General features: G+C 42.5%; 1 protein-coding gene across 1 annotated transcript in view; it reads left to right on the top strand.

Moving 5' to 3' along the window:
* The window catches only part of RNGTT (RNA guanylyltransferase and 5'-phosphatase), a 1,295,116-nt gene that overhangs the window by 1,142,619 nt on the left and 128,492 nt on the right, over nucleotides 1-24,005 (top strand). The window contains exon 14 of the mRNA XM_053710532.1: nucleotides 15,949-16,015. Coding sequence (XP_053566507.1) covers nucleotides 15,949-16,015 — 67 coding nt within the window. The remainder of the gene's footprint in view (nucleotides 1-15,948; nucleotides 16,016-24,005) is intronic.

Genomic DNA, 24,005 nt, shown 5'->3' with positions numbered 1-24,005 from the left:
TCACGTGTCAGTACCTACATCTCCCGCTCAGAGGGAGGTGCGTGATATTGTAGCGCCGAGTACATCTGGGCGGCCATTACAAATCACATTACAGGATATGGCTACTGTTATGACTGAGGTTTTGGCTAAATTACCAGAACTAAGAGGTAAGCGTGATCACTCTGGGGTGAGAACAGAGTGCGCTGATAATATTAGGGCCATGTCAGACACTGCGTCACAGGTGGCAGAACATGAGGACGGAGAACTTCATTCTGTGGGTGACGGTTCTGATCCAAACAGACTGGATTCAGATATTTCAAATTTTAAATTTAAACTGGAAAACCTCCGTGTATTACTAGGGGAGGTGTTAGCGGCTCTGAATGATTGTAACACAGTTGCAATACCAGAGAAAATGTGTAGGTTGGATAAATATTTTGCGGTACCGACGAGTACTGAGGTTTTTCCTATACCTAAGAGACTTACTGAAATTGTTACTAAGGAGTGGGATAGACCCGGTGTGCCGTTCTCACCCCCTCCGATATTTAGAAAAATGTTTCCAATAGACGCCACCACAAGGGACTTATGGCAAACGGTCCCTAAGGTGGAGGGAGCAGTTTCTACCTTAGCTAAGCGTACCACTATCCCGGTGGAGGATAGCTGTGCTTTTTCAGATCCAATGGATAAAAAGTTAGAGGGTTACCTTAAGAAAATGTTTGTTCAACAAGGTTTTATATTGCAACCCCTTGCATGCATTGCGCCGATCACGGCTGCAGTGGCATTCTGGATTGAGTCTCTGGAAGAGAACATTGGTTCAGCTACTCTGGACGACATTACGGACAGGCTTAGAGTCCTTAAACTAGCTAATTCATTCATTTCGGAGGCCGTAGTACATCTTACTAAACTTACGGCGAAGAATTCAGGATTCGCCATTCAGGCACGCAGGGCGCTGTGGCTAAAATCCTGGTCAGCTGATGTTACTTCTAAGTCTAAATTGCTTAATATACCTTTCAAAGGGCAGACCTTATTCGGGCCCGGGTTGAAAGAGATTATCGCTGACATTACAGGAGGTAAAGGCCATGCCCTGCCTCAGGACAAAGCCAAAGCCAAGACTAGACAGTCTAATTTTCGTTCCTTTCGTAATTTCAAAGCTGGAGCAGCATCAGCTTCCTCTGCACCAAAACAGGAAGGAGCTGTTGCTCGCTACAGACAAGGCTGGAAACCTAACCAGTCCTGGAACAAGGGCAAGCAGACTAGGAAACCTGCTGCTGCCCCTAAGACAGCATGAATTGAGGGCCCCCGATCCGGGATCGGATCTAGTGGGGGGCAGACTTTCTCTCTTCGCCCAGGCTTGGGCAAGAGATGTTCAGGATCCCTGGGCGCTAGAGATAATATCTCAGGGATACCTTCTGGACTTCAAATACTCTCCTCCAAGAGAGAGATTTCATCTGTCAAGATTGTCAACAATCCAGACAAAGAAAGAGGCGTTTCTACGCTGCGTACAAGAGCTCTTGTTAATGGGAGTAATCCATCCAGTTCCACGATCGGAACAGGGACAGGGGTTTTACTCAAATCTGTTTGTGGTTCCCAAAAAAGAGGGAACTTTCAGACCAATCCTGGACTTAAAGATCCTAAACAAATTTTACCTATGATCCAAGAGGGTCAGTACATGACCACTGTAGATTTAAAAGATACTTACCTTCACATACCGATTCACAAAGATCATTATCGGTACCTAAGGTTTGCCTTCCTAGACAGGCATTACCAGTTTGTGGCTCTTCCATTCGGATTGGCTACAGCTCCAAGAATCTTCACAAAGGTTCTGGGTGCTCTTCTGGCGGTACTAAGACCGCGGGGAATCTCGGTAGCTCCATACCTAGACGACATTCTGATACAAGCTTCAAGCTTTCAAACTGCCAAGTCTCATACAGAGTTAGTGCTGGCATTTCTAAGTTCACATGGATGGAAGGTGAACGAAAAGAAAAGTTCACTTGTTCCACTCACAAGAGTTCCCTTCCTGGGGACTCTTATAGATTCTGTAGAAATGAAGATTTACCTGACAGAGGACAGGCTAACAAGACTTCAAAGTGCTTGCCGCACCCTTCATTCCATTCAACACCCGTCAGTGGCTCAATGCATGGAGGGAATCGGCTTAATGGTAGCGGCAATGGACATAGTACCCTTTGCACGCTTACACCTCAGACCACTGCAACTGTGCATGCTAAGTCAGTGGAATGGGGATTACTCAGACTTATCCCCTTCTCTGAATCTGGATCAAGAGACCAGAAATTCTCTTCTATGGTGGCTTTCTCGGCCACATCTGTCCAGGGGGATGCCATTCAGCAGACCAGACTGGACAATTGTAACAACAGACGCCAGCCTTCTAGGTTGGGGTGCCGTCTGGAATTCTCTGAAGGCTCAGGGACAATGGAGTCAGGAGGAGAGTCTCCTGCCAATAAACATTCTGGAATTGAGAGCAGTTCTCAATGCCCTCCTGGCTTGGCCCCAGTTGACAACTCGGGGGTTCATCAGGTTTCAGTCGGACAACATCACGACTGTAGCTTACATCAACCATCAGGGAGGGACAAGAAGCTCCCTAGCTATGATGGAAGTATCAAAGATAATTCTCTGGGCAGAGTCTCACTCTTGCCACCTGTCAGCAATCCACATCCCGGGAGTGGAGAACTGGGAGGCGGATTTCTTAAGTCGTCAGACTTTTCATCCGGGGGAGTGGGAACTTCATCCAGAGGTCTTTGCCCAAATACTTCGACGTTGGGGCAAACCAGAGATAGATCTCATGGCGTCTCGACAGAACGCCAAGCTTCCTCGTTACGGGTCCAGATCCAGGGATCCAGGAGCAGTCCTGATAGATGCTCTGACAGCACCTTGGGACTTCAGGATGGCTTACGTGTTTCCACCCTTCCCGTTGCTTCCGCGATTGATTGCCAGAATCAAACAAGAGAGAGCATCAGTGATTCTAATAGCACCTGCGTGGCCACGCAGGACTTGGTATGCAGACCTGGTGGACATGTCATCCTGTCCACCTTGGTCTCTACCTCTGAAACAGGACCTTCTGATACAGGGTCCCTTCAAACATCAAAATCTAACTTCTCTGAAGCTGACTGCTTGGAAATTGAACGCTTGATTTTATCAAGACGTGGGTTTTCTGAGTCAGTTATTGATACCTTAATACAGGCTAGGAAACCTGTTACCAGAAAGATTTACCATAAGATATGGCGTAAATACCTATATTGGTGTGAATCCAAAGGTTACTCTTGGAGTAAGGTTAGGATTCCTAGGATATTGTCTTTTCTACAAGAAGGTTTAGGAAAGGGTTTATCTGCTAGTTCATTAAAGGGACAGATCTCAGCTCTGTCCATTCTGTTACACAAACGTCTGTCAGAAGTTCCTGACGTCCAGGCTTTTTGTCAGGCTTTGACCAGGATTAAGCCTGTGTTTAAAACTGTTGCTCCACCATGGAGTTTAAACCTTGTTCTTAATGTTTTTCAGGGCGTTCCGTTTGAACCCCTTCATTCCATTGATATAAAGTTGTTATCTTGGAAAGTTCTATTTTTAATGGCTATTTCCTCGGCTCGAAGAGTCTCTGAATTATCAGCCTTACATTGTGATTCTCCTTATTTGATTTTTCATTCGGATAAGGTAGTCCTGCGTACTAAACCTGGGTTCTTACCTAAGGTAGTTACTAACAGGAATATCAATCAAGAGATTGTTGTTCCTTCTTTATGCCCAAATCCTTCTTCAAAGAAGGAACGTCTACTGCACAACCTGGATGTAGTCCGTGCTCTAAAATTTTACTTACAGGCAACTAAGGAATTTCGACAAACGTCTTCTCTGTTTGTCATTTACTCTGGGCAGAGGAGAGGTCAAAAAGCTTCCGCTACCTCTCTTTCTTTTTGGCTTCGTAGCATAATTCGTTTAGCTTATGAGACTGCTGGACAGCAGCCTCCTGAAAGAATTACAGCTCATTCTACTAGAGCTGTGGCTTCCACTTGGGCCTTCAAGAATGAGGCCTCTGTTGAACAGATTTGCAAGGCTGCAACTTGGTCTTCGCTTCATACTTTTTCCAAATTTTACAAATTTGACACTTTTGCTTCATCGGAGGCTATTTTTGGGAGAAAGGTTCTTCAGGCAGTGGTTCCTTCTGTATAAAGAGCCTGCCTATCCCTCCCGTCATCCGTGTACTTTTGCTTTGGTATTGGTATCCCAGAAGTAATGATGACCCGTGGACTGATCACACTTAACAGAAGAAAACATAATTTATGCTTACCTGATAAATTCCTTTCTTCTGTAGTGTGATCAGTCCACGGCCCGCCCTGTTTTTAAGGCAGGTAAATATTTTTTAATTTATACTCCAGTCACCACTTCACCCTTGGCTTTTCCTTTCTCGTTGGTCCTTGGTCGAATGACTGGGAGTGACGTAGAGGGGAGGAGCTATATGCAGCTCTGCTGGGTGAATCCTCTTGCACTTCCTGTTGGGGAGGAGTAATATCCCAGAAGTAATGATGACCCGTGGACTGATCACACTACAGAAGAAAGGAATTTATCAGGTAAGCATAAATTATGTTTTTGCCTAGACTTTTAGTAACCTGTATTTTAGGTTTCTACTCCCTTTTTCACGTTGTTACATACTTACTTTTTCCCCCCGATTAGTTAATTACAGTGACATTTTTTTCACCCCTTTAGGTACAGTATGTGTGTGTGTATAGGCCATTCACAATCCTGTTTTTAACAAAGAATGCGCTCACACTTAATAGTGTGTAACAAGATTTAGTTTAGTATGTCCTACATAATAAGGAATGGGCCGCCAATTTAATGCTATGTTAATTTCGTAATTTACTCAAGTAGATAAACAGACAGATGTCTATAAAGAACTCAGTGGAATATCTACGCATGAATGTACCGATATACCCAATTATATCACTTATTGTAAAACTATATCTATATTCACAAGAAGGGGTTCTAATTTTTTTTATTTAAATAACTGCTTTTGGATTTCCAAAGGATTTTTTTTTATAAAAAATAAAGATCTGCTGAAAAATGACATTATGGTTTACATGTCTATAGTATACTGCTATATAAACAAATAATTGGCAAATTAGTTGATGAAAGTTATAATTATGTAACAGTTTGCCAGTGGATAATCTGGTACAAATGTAAATTTAAACCTAAATATTTGTTGTACCTGGATATTGGAGCAAGAAATTTTTCTCTTGTTAATTGTGTTCAGTCCACGGGTCATCCATTACTTATGGGATATATTCTCCTTCCCAACAGGAAGTTACAAGAGGATCACCCAAGCAGAGCTGCTATATAGCTCCTTCCCTCACATGTCATATCCAGTCATTCTCTTGCAACTCTCAACAAAGAAGGAGGTCGTGAGAGGAGTTAGGAGTTTTTTTACTTAATTATTCTTCAATCAAAAGTTTGTTATTTTAAATGGCACCGGAGTGTGCTGTTTTTTCTCTCAGGCAGTATTTAGAAGAAGAATCTGCCTGCGTTTTCTATGATCTTAGCAGACGTAACTAAGATCCACTGGCTGTTCTCGTACATTCTGAGGAGTGGGGTAACTTCAGAAAAGGGAATAGCATGCGGGGTCCCCTGCAAATGAGGTATGTGCAGTAAAATATTTTCTAAGGAATGGAATTGACTAAGAAAACACTGCTGATACCCATATGATGTAAGTACAGCCTTAAATGCAGTAGTAGCGACTGGTATCAGGCTGATAAATGTATGCGCAGTAGAGTTATTTTCTAGGGAATGGAATTTGACTGAGAAAATAATGTTAATACTGAAATAATGTATGAGCCTTAACTGCAGTAGAAGCGACTGGTAGCAGGCTTAGTGATAACTTTACATAACATTTGAAATGTTTGTTTTTAAAACGTTTACTGGCATGTTAATCGTTTTGTGAGGTACTTGGTGATAAATCTTTTGGGGCATGATTTTTTTCCACATGGCTAACGTATATTTCTGCATAGAAACCGTTATATCAGGTCTCCCACTGTTGTAATATGAGTGGGAGGGGCCTTTTTTTAGTGCCTTGTTGCGCAGTTAAAATTCAATCACAGTCTTCCTGCTTCTTCCTCCTTGATCCAGGACGTCTCCAGAGAGCTCAGGGGTCTTCAAAATTTATTTTTGAGGGAGGTAATCAGTCACAGCAGACCTGTGACAGTGTGTTTGACTGTGATAAAAACGTTAACTGTTAAATTGATTATCCGTTTTGGGTATTAAGGGGTTAAATCATCCTTTTGCTAGTGGGTGCAATCCTCTGCTAATTTCATACATTTGATACAAGCGTCAAGTTTTCAAAATGCAAAGTCTCATACAGAGATAGTTCTAGCTTTTCTGAGGTCGCATGGGTGGAAAGTGAACATGGAAAAGAGTTCTCTATTACCACTCACAAGGGTTCCCTTTCTAGGGACTCTTATAGATTCTGTAGAGATGAAGATTTACCTGACGGAGTCCAGGTTATCAAAAATTCTAAATGCTTGCCGTGTCCTTCATTCCATTCCAAGCCCATCAGTAGCTCAGTGCATGGAAGTAATTGGCTTAATGGTCGCGGCAATGGACATAGTGCCATTTGCGCGCCTGCATCTCAGACCGCTGCAATTATGCATGCTAAGTCAGTGGAATGGGGATTACTCAGATCTGTCCCCTCTACTGAATCTGGACTAGGAGGCCAGAGATTCTCTTCTCTGGTGGTTGTCTCGAGTCCATCTGTCCAAAGGAATGACCTTTCGCAGGCCAGATTGGACGATTGTAACAACAGATGCCAGCCTACTAGGCTGGGGCGCAGTCTGGAACTCCCTGAAGGCTCAGGGATCGTGGACTCAGGAGGAGAAACTCCTCCCAATAAACATTCTGGAATTATGAGCAATATTCAATGCTCTTCTAGCTTGGCCTCAGTTAGCAACTCTGAGGTTCATCAGATTTCAGTCGGACAACATCACGACTGTGGCTTACATCAACCATCAAGGGGGAACCAGGAGTTCCCTAGCGATGTTAGAAGTCTTGAAGATAATTCGCTGGGCAGAGTCTCACTCTTGCCACCTGTCAGCGATCTACATCCCAGGCGTGGAGAACTGGGAGGCGGACTTTCTAAGTCACCAGACCTTTCATCCGGGGGAGTGGGAACTTCACCCCGGAGGTCTTTGCCCAACTGATTCTTCGTTGGGGCGAACCGGAACTGGATCTCATGGCATCTCGCCAGAACGCCAAGCTTCCTTGTTACGGATCCAGGTCCAGGGACCCGGGAGCGGTGCTGATAGATGCACTAGCAGCCCCTTGGGTTTTCAACATGGCTTATGTGTTTCTACCGTTTCCATTGCTGCCTCGACTGATTGCCAAGATCAAACAGGAGAGAGCATCGGTGATTCTGATAGCGCCTGCGTGGCCACGCAGGACCTGGTATGCAGACCTAGTGGACATGTCGTCCTGTCCACCATGGTCTCTGCCTCTGAGGCAGGACCTTCTAATTCAGGGTCCTTTCAACCATCCAAGCCTAATTTCTCTGAGGCTGACTGCATGGAGATTGAACGCTTGATTCTATCAAAGCGTGGTTTCTCGGAGTCGGTTATTGATACATTAATACAGGCTCGGAAACCTGTTACCTGAAAAATTTACCATAAGATATGGCGTAAATATTTATATTGGTGTGAATCCAAGAGTTACTCATGGAGTAAGGTTAGGATTCCTAAGATATTGTCTTTTCTACAAGAGGGTTTAGAAAAGGGTTTATCTGCTAGTTTGTTAAAGGGACAGATTTCTGCTCTGTCTATTCTTTTACACAAACGTCTGGCAGAAGTTCCAGACGTTCAGGCTTTTTGTCAAGCTTTAGCTAGGATTAAGCCTGTGTTTAAGACTGTTGCTCCGCCGTGGAGCTTAAACTTAGTTCTTAAAGTTCTTCAAGGTGTTCCGTTTGAACCCCTTCATTCCATTGATATTAATCTGTTATCTTGGAAAGTTCTGTTTTTGATGGCTATTTCCTCGGCTCGAAGAGTCTCTGAGTTATCTGCCTTACATTGTGATTCTCCTTATCTGATTTTTCATTCAGACAAGGTAGTTCTGCGTACTAAACCTGGGTTTTTACCTAAGGTAGTTTCTAACAGGAATATCAATCAAGAGATTGTTGTTCCATCATTATGTCCTAATCCTTCTTCAAAGAAGGAACGTCTTTTGCATAATCTGGACGTAGTCCGTGCCCTGAAGTTCTACTTACAGGCAACTAAAGATTTTCGGCAAACTTCTTCTCTGTTTGTCGTTTATTCTGGACAGAGGAGAGGTCAAAAGGCTTCGGCCACCTCTCTCTCTTTTTGGCTTCGTAGCATAATACGTTTAGCCTATGAGACTGCTGGACAGCAGCCCCCTGAAAGAATTACAGCTCATTCCACTAGAGCTGTGGCTTCCACCTGGGCCTTTAAGAATGAGGCCTCTGTTGAACAGATTTGCAAGGCTGCAACTTGGTCTTCACTTCATACCTTTTCAAAATTTTACAAATTTGACACTTTTGCTTCTTCGGAGACTGTTTTTGGGAGAAAGGTTCTACAGGCAGTGGTTCCTTCTGTTTAAATGTTCCTGCCTTGTCCCTCCCATCATATATGTACTTTAGCATTGGTATTGGTATCCCATAAGTAATGGATGACCCGTGGACTGAACAAACTTAACAAGAGAAAACATAATTTATGCTTACCTGATAAATTTATTCCTCTTGTAGTGTGTTCAGTCCACGGCCCGCCCTGTCTTTTTTTGAGGCAGTTCTAAATTTTAATTAAAACTCCAGTCACCACTGCACCTTATAGTTTCTCCTTTCTTGTCTTGTTTCGGTCGAATGACTGGATATGACATGTGAGGGGAGGAGCTATATAGCAGCTCTGCTTGGGTGATCCTCTTGCAACTTCCTGTTGGGAAGGAGAATATATCCCATAAGTAATGGATGACCCGTGGACTGAACACACTACAAGAGAAATAAATTTATCAGGTAAGCATAAATTATGTTTTTTTATCCAACTTGGGACCAGAAAAGGTTTGGAGTTCAGATTTGTTTTATATTTGTATTTATAAAATGGGACAGTTTGGAGAGGGAATGGGACCAGGTGTAAACAATATGTAATGTTATTTAGGCAATATTTGTCATAATACAGCTTATACATGCAACCTAAAGGTAGTTTTACATCATTTTAATACTTTAGTATGTCCTCCCTGCATCATAGCTAGTGGGCAGCAATATGTTGCCCCTATTTCCCATTGCACATAAGGCAAAGTGTGCTGGGCCGCTCCCCACTCGTGCCCGGCTAATCACATACAAGCAGGAGCTGTCAATCACCCCAGACAAAATAGTCCAGGAGGATTGAGTTCCGCCACTATTCAGTTGGCGTAGTGGATTAAGAAGCAGTGGTCTGACGAACGCTACTTCTTAACTCTCGGCTGTAGGCTTGCTCATGCGAACCTTCACCCTGCAGCTTCTTTACCAAACCAAAAACACAGGCAGAATAGATTGTTACTTACTGGCGGGAAAACTGGATTTTGGATATGGGGATTTGTACCTGTATTAGATTCTGTTAAAATATTTTTTGTATTTTTTTATTTAAAACTGTACTTCTGATATCAGTAGCTTTTCCAGTGTCTAGGCTATAGTATAAATGAATTACACTATACCTACAACCTGAGTCCTAAGCACATTATAAAAGCTGGAACGAAATACAGTGTGGATCTCATTATAGTATTCTATCACAGAACATAATTTGCATCTCTGCTTTTCCTTTGTAGCATTTCCAGTAATCACACTTCTTTTTCTGTAGCTGTTAAGTCCTGTTCTGCTGCTATAAGTTGACTTCACTGGTTAGATAAATTGTTGATGTTTTTTCAAAAGCAGACAGTTTCTTAATTGTATTTTTAAGGAGTCCATATCTATTGTTTTTTATGTTCTTTAAAGGAGACTAAAGTTTGAAACACTAAATTACATTCCTAATTGTATGTGTGAATGTGCATGAATGAAAATGCATCTTTCTTTTACAAGATATGACGAGTCCACGGATTTCATCCTTACTTATGGGATTACGCCTCCTGGTCAGCAGGAGGCGGCAAAGAGCACCACTGCAGAGCTGTATATATAGTTCCTCCCTTCCCTCCCACTCCAGTCATTCTCTTTGCCTGTGTTAGTGATAGGAAGAGGTAAAGTGAGGTGTTTGGATTCTTCGATCAAGAAGTTTTTTATTTTAAAATGGTGCCAGTGAGTACTATTTTTCTCAGGGAGAAATAGTCGGTCAATAACTTCCCAAGAGGAGTGGAGACGTTTTATTTTCTTCCCTGATGTTGATGATCTTAGCAAACATTATCTAAGATCCTGCTGGTTCCCACAGAGCGGTTGAAGGTAGTGTAAAGAAACATCTTCAGTGTGGAGAACCGTGTCATGCTGCAATCAGCATTGAGGTATGTTTAGTCATTTGCTTCTGGGGAGACTAGATACATCAGAACATGCTGACATTATTCCCTGTACTGGTTAGGGGTAATCAGTATGCACTATATAAATGGAAATGGTGTGCCTGGAATTCCCTTTTATTTTGATTATTTATCAGTGTGTTCACTTATGCTTATACTGTGTGGGCTGACGCTAGGAGATGTGGTTTGATTCTTAAGAGCTGTCGTTATTTATATTCCTTATAACTGGCTTGTGAGTGTGTATATAAGAGGGTCACATGGCGTTTTTTAGTTATTAGTTGGGAAACCGACATGTTTTCTTCTTCCCATGCGGGTCTCAGTACGGCTCGAGTTACGCCCACGGTGGGCGGGGCCTAGTTTCACGCGCTCAGCCGCACAGTATTCATCCGGATCGGCAGCAAGTTCCAGGGTTCCGGTGTGGCCTCAGTCAGTTTGTGCACATAGGGGTACGAAAGACTTGAGAGCGCTGCTCACGGAAGATCAGTGTTGTCTGGGGGCAGGTAGGCGCCGCAGCAGGGCTGTGGCGAGGTGCAAGTGTCTGGAGTTTTATAAAAATTTGTATATAACATAACTGAGCAAACGGAGCAGTATTGTTAAGTTAGTTTGTGCACATAAGGGCACTGCTTATCGCTGCAAAAGTTGTTTTTACTACTAGCAGAAAAATTGTTGTGCTTTTATTATTTAAAGGCGCAGTAGACTTTTTTATTTTAAATATTTGACTATACGATTTGACTTCAAAGTTAAATATATCAAGTAAAGAACGACTATTATTGCTAGTCTTTTTAACATGTCTGAACTTCAGGAAAGTACCTTTTCTATGTGTTTAGATGCCAATGTGGAACCCCCTCTTACTTTTTGTCCCTCATGTACTGAAAGGGCCTTACATTGTAAAGAACAGATTTTCTTTAATGCAAGTATGTCTAAGGATGCTTCTCAGACTGATGAGAATCAGGGTATGCCGCTACTTTCTCCCCAAGCGTCACAACCTTTAACGCCCACCCAAGCGACGCTGTGTTCTTCAACCGCGTCCACTTCATTTACTCTGCAGGATATGGCTGCAGTTATGTCATCTACCCTTACAGAGGTTTTATGTAAGTTGCCAGTGTTGCAGGGCAAGCGCAGCAGAACAGAGGCCACTCTGATACCTGCGACTTCTGATGCATTGATGGCTATTTCCGAGTACCCTCACAGGGATCTGAATTGGGGGTAGGGAACTTCTGTCTGTTGGGGAACTTTCCGACTCGGGAAGTGTTTTACCTCAGACGGACTCGGACATCATGTCCTTCCGATTTAAGCTTGAACACCTCCGCCTGTTACTTTGGGAGGTTTTTAGCGACTCTGGATGACTGTGACTCTATTGTGGTACCACCAGAGAAATTGTGTAAGATGGACAAATACTTAGCGGTACCGGGTATCCCGTTCTCACCTTCTCCTAATTTTAAGAAAATGTACCCCATAGCTGACACTGTCCAGGACTCTTGACAAACAGTCCCTAAGGTGGAGGGAGCTATATCTACCCTGGCTAAGTGTACAACTATTCCTATTGAGGACAGTTGTGCTTTCAAAGATCCTATGGATAAAAAGTTGGAGGGTCTTCTGAAAAAGATATTTATTCATCAGGGTTTTCTTTTACAACCGACGGCCTGTATTGTATAAGTTACAACTGCGGCGGCCTTTTGGTTTGACGCCTTAGAAGAGTCTCTCAAGACTGAGACTCCTTTAGAGGAAATTTTAGATAGAATTAAGGCTCTTAAGATGGCTAATTTTTAGATTGCCAAATTGGCGGCTAAGAATGCCGGATTTGCCTTATGCATTATGGTTAAAATCTTGGTCTGCTGATGTGTCATCTAAGTCAAAGCTTTTGGCTATTCCTTTCAAAGGAAAAACCCTATTCGGGCCTGACTTGAAAGAAATAATTTCTGACATTATGGGAGGTAAGAGTCATCTCCTACCTCAAGATAAAGCAGCTAAACTGAGGGGTAAACAAAATAATTTCCGTTCCTTTCGGGATTTCAAAGCAGTCCCCTCTTCTTCTTCCTCTAAGCAGGAAGGGAATTTTGCTCAAGCCAAGTCCGTCTGGAGACCCAACCAGGCTTGGAACAACCCAAGAAGGCCGCTGCTGCTCCCAAGACAGCATGAAGGGGCGGCCCGCGATCCGGGACCGGATCTGCTAGGGGGCAGACTTACTCTCTTTACCCAGGCTTGGATAAGAGATGTTCAGGACCCCTGGACACTGGAAATCGTGTCCCAAGGGTATCAACTGGAATTCAGAAATTCTCTCCCAAGGGGGAGGTTTCTTCTTTCACGATTGTCTGTAGACCAGATAAAAAGAGAGGCGTTCTTACGTTGTGTAAAAGACCTCTCTACTATGGGAGTAATTCGTCCCGTTCCAATACATGAACAGGGGCAGGGGTTTTACTCAAATATTTTCGTGGTTCCAAAAAAGAGGGCACGTTTCGACTCATTTTAGATCTCAAAAGTCTAAACAAGTTTCTCAGAGTCCCACCTTTCAAGATGGAGACTATTCGGACAATTCTGCCATTGATCCAGGAGGGTCAATATATGACTACCGTGGACTTGAAGGATGCATATCTTCATATTCCTATCCACAAGGATCATCACCAGTTCCTAAGGTTTGCCTTCCTGGACAAACATTTTCAGTTTGTGGCTCTTCCCTTCGGGTTGGCCGCTGCACCCAGGATCTTCACGAAGGTTCTGGGGTCTCTTCTGGCGGTTCTCAGACCACGGGGCATTGCAGTGGCGCCTTATCTGGACGATATTCTAATCCAGGCGTCGTCTTACCAACTGACAAAATCTCATACAGACATGGTCCTGTCCTTTCTGAGAACTTACAGAGGGAAAGTGAATCTAGAAAAGAGTTCACTAATTCCACAGACAAGGGTTCCTTTCTTGGGAACTCTAATAGATTCTATATCCATGAAAATTTTCTTGACGAAAGTCAGAAAGTTAAAGATTCTGAATACATGCCGAGCCCTTCAGTCCAATCCTCGACCATCAGTGGCTCAGTGCATCAAGGTGATTGGATTGATGGCGGCGGCAATGGACATCATTCCGTTTGCTCGCTTTCATCTGAGACCACTACAACTGTGCATGCTCAGGCAGTGGAAAGGAGATTATGCAAATTTATCTCCTCAGATAAATCTGGATCGGGAGACAAGAGACTCTCTTCTTTGGTGATTGTCGCCGGATCATCTGTCCCAGGGGACGTGCTTCCACAGACCCTCTTGCGTGATAGTGACAACAGACGCCAGTCTCTTAGGCTGGGGTGCAGTCTGGAATTCCCTGAAGGCTCAGGGGGTATGGACGCGGTCGGAGTCTCTTCTTCCAATCAATATTCTGGAATTGAGAGCAATATTCAATGCACTTCAGGCTTGGCCTCAGTTGGCATCTGCCAAATTCATCCGATTCCAGTCGGACCACATCACGACTGTGGCTTACATCAATCATCAGGGAGGAACAAGGAGTTCCTTAGCGATGACAGACGTATCCAAGATAATTTGGTGGCGGAAGCTCACTCTTGTTATCTGTCAGCAATCTACATCCCAGGAGTGGACAACTGGGAAGCGGATTTTTTGAGCAGACAGACGTTTCATCCGGAGGTCTTTGCCACTCTGATCCTCAAATTGGGCAGACCGGAGTTGGATCTTATGGCATCTCGTCAGAATGCCAAACTCCCGAGGTACAGATCCAGGTCCAGGGATCCTCAGGCCGAACTGATAGATGCCTTGGCAGTGCCTTGGTCATTCAACCTAGCTTATGTGTTTCCACCGTTTGCTCTCCTTCCCCGGGTGATTGCTCGGATCAAACAGGAGAGAGCTTCGGTAATTCTCATCGCTCCTGCGTGGCCTCGCAGGACTTGGTATGCCGATCTAGTGGACATGTCCTCTCTGCCACTGTGGAAGCTTCCATTGAGGAAGGACCTTCTCATTCAGGGACCCTTCCATCATCCGAATCTGGTTTCTCTGCAGCTGACTGCTTGGAGATTGAACGCTTGATTTTATCTAAGCGGGGGTTCTCTGATTCGGTCATTGATACTTTGATTCAGGCACGTAAGCCTGTCACAAGAAAGATCTACCATAAGATATGGCGTAAATATTTTTATTGGTGCGAATCCAAGGGCTACTCATGGAGTAGAGTTAGGATTCCTAGGATTTTATCTTTTCTCCAAGAAGGATTGGAGAAAGGGTTGTCAGCAAGTTCCTTAAAGGGACAAATTTCTGCTTTGTCAATTTTGCTACACAAGCGTCTGGCAGATATTCCAGACGTTCAGTCTTTTTGTCAGGCTTTGACTAGAATCAAGCCTGTGTTAAGACCAATTGCTCCACCCTGGAGTTTGAATTTAGTTCTTAATGTTCTTCAAGGGGTTCCGTTTGAACCCATGCATTCCATAGATATTAAGGTTTTATTTTTGGTTGTTATTTCTTCTGCTCGCAGAGTTTCTGAGCTTTCAGCTTTACAATGTGACTCTCCTTATCTTATTTTCCATTCTGATAAGGTGGTTTTACGTACGAAACCTGGTTTCCTTCCTAAGGTTGTTTCTAATAAGAATATTAATCAGGAAATGGTTGTTCCTTCATTGTGTCCTAATCCTTATTTTAAGAAGGAGCATCTGTTGCATAATTTGGACGTGGTCCGTGCCCTGATGTTTTACTTGCAGGCGACTAAAGAATTTCATCAATCATCTTCATTATTTATTGTTTTTTCTGGGAAACGTAGGGGCCAGAAAGCTACGGCTACCTCTCTTTCCTTTTGGCTGAAGAGTATCATCCGTCTGGCATATGAGACTGCTGGACAGCAGCCTCCTGAAAGAATTACGACTCATTCCACTAGGGCTGTGGCTTTGTCATGGGCATTTAAAAACGATGCTTCTGTTGAACAGATTTGCAAGGCTGCAACTTCATCTCTTCACACTTTTTCCAAATTTTCCAAATTTGATACCTTTGCTTCTTCTGAGGCTGTTTTTGGGAGAAAGGTTCTTCAAGCAGTGGTGCCTTCTGTTTAGGTTCCTGTCTTGTCCCTCCCTTTCATCCGTGTCCTATAGCTTTGGTATTGTATCCCATAAGTAAGGATGAAATCCGTGGACTCATCATATCTTGTAAAAGAAAAGGAAATTTATGCTTACCTGATAAATTTATTTCTTTTACGATATGACGAGTCCACGGCCCACCCTGTCATTTCTAAGACCGGTATTTACTCTTTTTTGTTAAACTTCAGTCACCTCTGCACCTTTGGCTTTTCCTTTCACTTCCTAACTTCGGTCGAATGACTGGAGTGGGAGGGAAGGGAGGAGCTATATATACAGCTCTGCTGTGGTGCTCTTTGCCTCCTCCTGCTGACCAGGAGGCGTAATCCCATAAGTAAGGATGAAATCCGTGGACTCGTCATATCATAAAAGAAATAAATTTATCAGGTAAGCATAAATTTCCTTTTTCCCTGTTTGTTTCTTTAGAGTTTTACAAGGACATTAATGTTATTTTTTTTTCTCTTGTCTAGACTTCTTACACAGAATGTTGGGCTGCTTTACGTTGGAAGCTATGATAGGCCTTTTTCACAAATAAAGGTAAGTTCAGCGATATTGGCATTTGCTTATGTTGACACTGATAATAAGGCACTAGTTGAATAAATAGTTTGTACATTCATATAGTAGTTAAAATCTACTGGCTTCAGTAATGCTGACTCCATTTAAAGTTATTGTGATCGTTCTTAGAACAGCACACTCGCTCTATCTGTTTTACTCTTGTTGCAACATTTATCATTTTCCTTATTCTCAGTCACTCTATATACTTTATGTATCAGTTTACTGTGGTGGTAGTATCTTCTCGTTTCTAAGACATTACTGAGATGGATCTCGAGACCTTACCTTTAAGGGATTAAAGACATGGTCATTGTTGTTTGCAATATTTGCTTCTATGGATTATAGTGCTTTGGCTCAGTGGATCCTTTCTGGTGAGGGGTAGTGGTTCTTCCTCAGTTATACCTCCCACTAAAAGGAAACACTTATGGAAAAATAAACATTTTATCTATTCATCATTATGAGGTCTGTGAACATTTTTCACCTCTGTCAAATATGGGCCAATATATCAATGTGATATTTTTATGAGATGTAAAACTGCTGCAATGTTGAGTATTAAAGACTCAAATCACACTCAAGGCAGCAAAGGCTAGAAACATAAAACAATGGTTTTAGCAACAGTGATTGGCTAGAGAATAAGCCCAAATGTCCCTATAGTATTTTGAAGGAATGTTGGAAGCCAGAATGGAACATTAGGGGTAGGACTCAAATACTAGAATTGCCTTAGTTTGCATTAGTGCCAATTATGCGAAGTATTTGTTACTCATCTGGTGGATTTCCTTATCCTCAATCTGACTCCAAGACAAACCTGGGCTAAGCTCACACCTGATGCTTTATATACTAATTTCTGCTTTCCTTCCTACAGTTTGAGTTGTTTGACTGCTTGTTTTTTCTAGTTTCAGTTTATTTCGTCCAGTCTGGTAAACATTTAATTCCTTTGGTGTATGCTGCTCCTCTTGAATTGCTGCGTTTCAAACAGATGAGCACCACAAATAGCTCAGTTAAAATCAAAACAATCAGAGGGTATCAACAGGGATGACCCTAACTCACAAGTATAATGCACCGGATTCCAAGTTGCTGAATCTGGCAAGGCAGAGTTTTCTGAGATGCTGTTGATAAAAATGACAGAGGAGAGTGCCACAATAGTGCAGTCAATCCTTATCAGCTGCCCCCCACAACCAAATTGTAAGAATAACCCTCTCACAAGTGTATAGCACATCATTTCAAAGTGCTAATTACTGTAAGGATTTTTCATGAGTCTTACATCTGACATAGCCCCCCACATATTCAGAGATTCACTCCTTAGTTAAAAATCAAATGTCTATTTCCAAAAATGCCAAATAGTATAAAAAGTTTATTTCTAAAAAGTATATAAACATATAAAAATTGATCTTCATCCAAACCATGGTCACTGAGTAAGAAGTTATGTTCTGACACATTAGGAAACGCGTCTGGCCAGTTTTGACCTATGCTGCCAGTCCTAAGCTGCATTTGCTTTTATTGCCTGTTTTGCTATGATTCCTGTTGGATTTGACGTTATGAAATAAAAACAGGTATTTACATGCTCTGAGTATCCTTGTCTTTCATCTTTACTGGGTGCGCTGATTGTTGCTGGCTATATTTTTTTGAGCGATGGTGGAACGCTCTTTTCTCCGCACCAGGACAGCTGATCGAGTGTGATTACGTCACTGAAACGTAAAGGGGGTGTGTATGTCTACGTGAAGTGCACTGCAGGATACCGAAGATTCAACACAGCAAGTGTTTGAGCGCTTCCTGATTGTTGCACTTAAAATTATAACAAGGATTTTATTGGCATAAAAAAATGTAATCAAGTAGCGGTTTCATAAGGTTCAGGTTTATTTCAATTTGCTCTATTTATTCATAAAGTTTATTTAAAGAAACAGTCTAACATCTTAGTCATCTTAAACTCTTACCTTAGATTACGCTGCAAATATTCTTCTGCACCCTTTATATTTCATGCAGCAGGAACAGTAACAAAGCTTTTTTTAAATGAATATTGTTTCCACTTTGAAATGACTTCCAAGCTCTGCCCACTGATGACATCATGATCTGGGCTGCATCTAGGCACAACTAATGAGTCTTTTGTAACTAGTTAACTTATTCTACAGCCCAGATCAGTGCTGCATAATATAGAAAGGGGTGCACTAGGCTATTTGCAGTGAAATTTAAGGTAAGACTTTAAGATGACTAAGGTGTAGACTGTCCCTTTAAGTTTTCCATTCTCTGGTTCCAGGATTTCTGAGCCTTTTGTGATTTTTTTTTTTTCTTTTTTCTTTATTATTGCATTAATTTTCTATTTTTCATTGGGAACACTTTTCCAAGATAGGAATGATTAAGCCAGTTCAATAACGTAAATCCAATGGGAACAAAAATGTAAAGATATGTCAGGTGTGTTTTATACAGCAGTACTTCCTCACTGACCTCAAAAATAGTATGTGAAATTTTTTAAATAAACTTATCTTTTAAATTAAGGAGTTGCACTTAAATGGACAGTAAACTCATAATTAGACATTCATGATTTAGACAAAAAATACAATATTAACCCCTTAATGACTGGACCATTTTTCAATTTTCTTACCCTTAAGGACAAGGGCTATTTTTACATTTCTGCAGTGTTAGTGTTTAGCTGTAATTTTCCTCTTACTCATTTACTGTACCCACACATATTATTAAATGGACTTTCTAAAGATACCATTATTTTCATCATATCTTATAATTTACTATAAAAAAAATTATAAAATGAGGAAAAAATGGAAAAAAACACACTTTGTTTACTTTGACCTCCAAAATCTGTTACACATCTACGACCACCAAAAAACAATCATGCTAAATAGTTTCTAAATTTTGTCTTGAGTTTAGAAATACCCAATGTTTACATGTTCTTTGTTTTTTTTTTTTGCAATTTATAGGGCAATAAGTACAAGTAGCACTTTGCTATTTCCAAACCACTTTTTTCAAAATTAGCACTAGTTACATTTTAACACTGATATCTGTCCGGAATATCTGAATATCCCTTGACATGAATATATATTTCTCTTGTTAAGTGTATCCAGTCCACAGATCATCCATTACTTGTGGGATATTCTCCTTCCCAACAGGAAGTTGCAAGAGGATCACCCACAGCAGAGCTGCTATATAGCTCCTCCCCTCACTGCCATATCCAGTCATTCTCTTGCAACTCTCAACAAAGATGGACGTAGTAAGAGGAGAGTGGTGTATTATAGTTAGTTTTTTAACTTCAATCAAAAGTTTATTTTTAAATGGTACCGGAGTGTACTGTTTCAACTCAGGCAACATTAAAAGAAGAATCTGCCTGTGAGTTCTATGATCTTAGCAGAAGTAACTAAGATCCATTGCTGTTCTCACATATTCTGAGGAGTGAGGTAACTTCAGAGGGGGAATAGCGTGCAGGTTTTCCTGTAATAAGGTATGTGCAGTTAACATATTTCTAGGGATGGAATTTGCTAGAAAAATGCTGCTGATACCGGATTAATGTAAGTTAAGCCTTAAATGCAGTGATAGCGACTGGTATCAGGCTTATTAACAGAGATACATACTCTTATAAAAGTGTAATATAAAACGTTTCCTGGCATGTTAATCGTTTTTATATATGTTTGGTGACAAAACTTATTGGGGCCTAGTTTTTTTGCACATGGCTGGCTTGATTTTTGCCTAGTAACGGGCTTTCCACTGTTGCAATATGAGTGGGAAGGGCCTATTTTAGTGCTTTTCTGTGCAGATAAAAATACTGACAGAGACATTCAGCTTCCCTCTGCATGATACAGGACATCTCTGAAGGGCTCAAAAGGCTTCAAAGTCGTGTTTGAGGAGGGTAACAATCACAGTAGACTGTGGCAGTTGTTGTGACTGTGTTTAAAAAAACGTTTTTGTCATTTATTATTCTGTTTTTGTTATTAAGGGGTTAATCATCCATTTGCAAGTGGGTGCAATGCTCTGCTGACTTGTTACATACACTGTAAAAATGTTGTTAGTGTAACTGCCTTTTTTCACTGTTATTTCAAATTTTGTCAAAATTTGTTTCTCTTAAAGGCACAGTAACTTTTTTTTATATTGCTTGTTAACTTGCTTTAAAGTGTTTTCCAAGCTTGCTAGAATCATTGCTAGTCTGTACAAACATGTCTGAAACAGAGGATACTTGTTCATTATGTTTAAAAGCCATGGTGGAGCCCCATAGGAGAATGTGTACTAAATGTATTGATTTCACCTTAAACAGTAAAGATCAGTCTTTATCTATAAAAGAATTGTCACCAGAGGGGTCTGTCGAGGGGGAAGTTATGCCGACTAACTCTCCCCACGTGTCGGACCCTTCGCCTCCCGCTCAAGGGACGCACGCCAATATGGCGCCAAGTACATCAGGGACGCCCATAGCGATTACTTTGCAGGACATGGCTGCAATCATGAATAATACCCTGTCAGAGGTATTATCCAGATTGCCTGAATTGAGAGGCAAGCGCGATAGCTCTGGGGTTAGACAAGATACAGAGCGCGTAGATGCTGTAAGAGCCATGTCTGATACTGCGTCACAATATGCAGAACCTGAGGACGGAGAGCTTCAGTCTGTGGGTGACGTCTCTGAATCGTGGAGACCTGATTCAGAGATTTCTAATTTTAAATTTAAGCTTGAGAACCTCCGTGTATTGCTTGGGGAGGTATTAGCTGCTCTGAATGACTGTGACACAATTGCAGTGCCAGAGAAATTGTGTAGGCTGGATAAATACTATGCAGTGCCGGTGAGTACTGATGTTTTTCCAATACCTAAAAGGCTTACAGAAATTATTAGTAAGGAGTGGGATAGGCCCGGTGTGTCCTTTTCCCCACCTCCTATATTTAGAAAAATGTTTCCAATAGATGCCACTATGCCTAAGGTGGAGGGAGCAGTTTCTACTTTAGCAAAGCTTACCACTATCCCGGTTGAGGACAGTTGTGCTTTTTCAGATCCAATGGATAAAAAATTAGAGGGTTACCTTAAGAAAATGTTTATTCAACAAGGTTTTATTTTACAGCCCCTTGCATGCATTGCGCCTGTCACTGCTGCGGCGGCATTCTGGTTTGAGGCCCTGGAAGAGGCCATCCATACAGCTCCATTGACTGAAATTGTTGACAAGCTTAGAACTCTTAAGCTAGCTAACTCATTTGTTTCTGATGCCATTGTTCATTTGACTAAACTAACGGCTAAGAATTCTGGATTCGCCATCCAGGCGCGTATGGGCGCTATGGCTCAAATCCTGGTCAGCTGATGTGACTTCAAAGTCTAAATTACTCAACATTCCTTTCAAGGGGCAGACCTTATTCGGGCCTGGTTTGAAAGAAATTATTGCTGACATTACTGGAGGTAAGGGTCATACCCTTCCTCAGGACAGGGCCAAATCAAAGGCCAAACAGTCTAATTTTCGTGCCTTTCGAAATTTCAAGGCAGGTGCAGCATCAACTTTCTCTGCTTCAAAACAAGAGAGAACTTTTGCTCAATCCAAACAGGCCTGGAAACCTAACCAGTCCTGGAACAAGGGCAAGCAGGCCAGAAAGCCTGCTGCTGCCTCTAAGACAGCATGAACGAGCGGCCCCCTATCCGACAACGGATCTAGTAGGGGGCAGACTCTCTCTCTTCGCCCAGGCGTGGGCAAGAGACGTTCAGGATCCCTGAAGATCATATCTCAGGGATATCTTCTGGACTTCAAAGCTTCTCCTCCACAAGGGAGATTTCACCTTTCAAGATTATCTGCAAACCAGATAAAGAAAGAGGCATTCCTAAGCTGCATACAAGATCTCCTTGTAATGGGAGTGATCCATCCAGTTCCGTGGACGGAACAAGGACAGGGGTTTTATTCAAATCTGTGGTTCCCAAAAAAGAGGGAACCTTCAGACCAATTTTGGATTTAAAGATCCTAAACAAATTCCTCAGAGTTCCGTCATTCAAGATGGAAACTATTCGAACCATTTTACCCATGATCCAAGAGGGTCAGTACATGACCACAGTGGACTTAAAGGATGCCTACCTTCACATTCCGATTCACAAGAATCATCATCAGTTCCTGAGGTTTGCCTTTCTAGACAGGCATTACCAATTTGTAGCTCTTCCATTCGGGTTGGCTACAGCCCCAAGAATTTTTACAAAGGTTCTGGGCTCACTTCTGGCGGTCCTAAGACCGCGAGGCATAGCGGTGGCTCCTTACCTGGACGATATCCTGATACAGACGTCAAGCTTTCAAATTGCCAAATCTCATACAGAGATAGTTCTGGCATTCCTGAGGTCGCATGGGTGGAAAGTGAACGAAGAAAAGAGTTCTCTATCTCCTCTCACAAGGGTTTCCTTCCTAGGGACTCTAATAGATTCTGTAGAAATGAAAATTTACCTGACGGAGTCCAGGTTATCAAAACTTCTAAATGCTTGCCGTGTTCTTCACTCCATTCCGCGCCCCACGGTGGCTCAGTGCATGAAAGTAATCGGCTTAATGGTTGCGGCGATGGACATAGTGCCATTCGCGCGCCTGCATCTCAGACCGCTACAATTATGCATGCTCAGTCAGTGGAATGGGGATTACACAGATTTGTCCCCTCTACTAAATCTGGATCAGGAAAGCAGAGATTCTCTTCTCTGGTGGTTATCTCGGGCCCATCTGTCCAAGGGTATGACCTTTCGCAGACCAGATTGGGCAATTGTAACTACAGATTCCAGCCTTCTAGGTTGGGGTGCAGTCTGGAACTCCCTGAAGGCTCAGGGTTCATAGACTCAGGAGGAGAAACTCCTCCCAATAAATATTCTGGATTTATGAGCAATATTCAATGCTCTTCTGGCTTGGCCTCAGCTAGCAACACTGAGGTTCATCAGATTTCAGTCGGACAACATCACAAATGTGGCTTACATCAACCATCAAGGGGGAACCAGGAGTTCCCTAGCGATGTCCAAGATAATTCGCTGGGCAGAGACTCACTCTTGCCACCTGTCAGCGATCCATATCCCAGGTGTAGAGAACTGGGAGGCGGATTTTCTAAGTCGTCAGACTTTTCATCCGGGGGAATGGGAACTCCATCCGGAGGTGTTTGCTCAATTGGTTCTCCGTTGGGGCAAACCAGAATTGGATCTCATGGCGTCTCGCCAAAACGCCAAGCTTCCTTGTTACGGATCCAGGTCCAGGGACCCAGAAGCGGCACTGATAGATGCTCTAGCAGCGCCTTGGTTCTTCAACCTGGCTAATGTGTTTCCACCGTTTCCTCTGCTCCCTCGTCTGATTGCCAAAATCAAACAGGAAAGAGCATCGGTGATATTGATAGCGCCTGCGTGGCCACGCAGGACCTGGTATGCAGACCTAGTGGACATGTCATCCTTTCCACCATGGACTCTGCCTCTGAGACAAGACCTTCTAATACAAGGTCCTTTCAATCATCCGAATCTACTTTCTCTGAAACTGACTGCATGGAGATTGAACGCTTGATCCTATCAAAGCGTGGCTTCTCCGAGTCAGTAATTGATACCTTAATACAGGCACGAAAGCCTGTCACCAGGAAAATTTACCACAAGATATGGCGTAAATATCTTCATTGGGGTGAATCCAAGAATTACTCATGGAGTAGGGTTAGGATTCCTAGGATATTGTCCTTCCTCCAAGAGGGTTTGGACAAAGGATTATCAGCTAGTTCTTTAAAGGGACAGATTTCTGCTCTGTCTATTCTTTTACACAAGCGTCTGGCAGAAGTTCCAGACGTTCAGGCATTTTGTCAAGCTTTAGTTAGAATTAAGCCTGTGTTTAAACCTGTTGCTCCTCCATGGAGCTTAAACTTGGTTCTTAAAGTTCTTCAAGGGGTTCCGTTTGAACCCCTTCATTCCATTGATATCAAACTTCTTTCATGGAAAGTTCTTTTTCTGATGGCTATTTCCTTGGCTCGAAGAGTCTCGGAGTTATCTGCCTTACATTGTGATTCTCCTTATCTGATCTTTCAT

This window comes from Bombina bombina, chromosome 4, assembly GCF_027579735.1.
Source record: "Bombina bombina isolate aBomBom1 chromosome 4, aBomBom1.pri, whole genome shotgun sequence".
NCBI lineage: Eukaryota > Metazoa > Chordata > Amphibia > Anura > Bombinatoridae > Bombina > Bombina bombina.
Note: the sequence above shows the minus strand (reverse complement) of the source record. Positions and strands in the feature narration are given on the sequence as shown.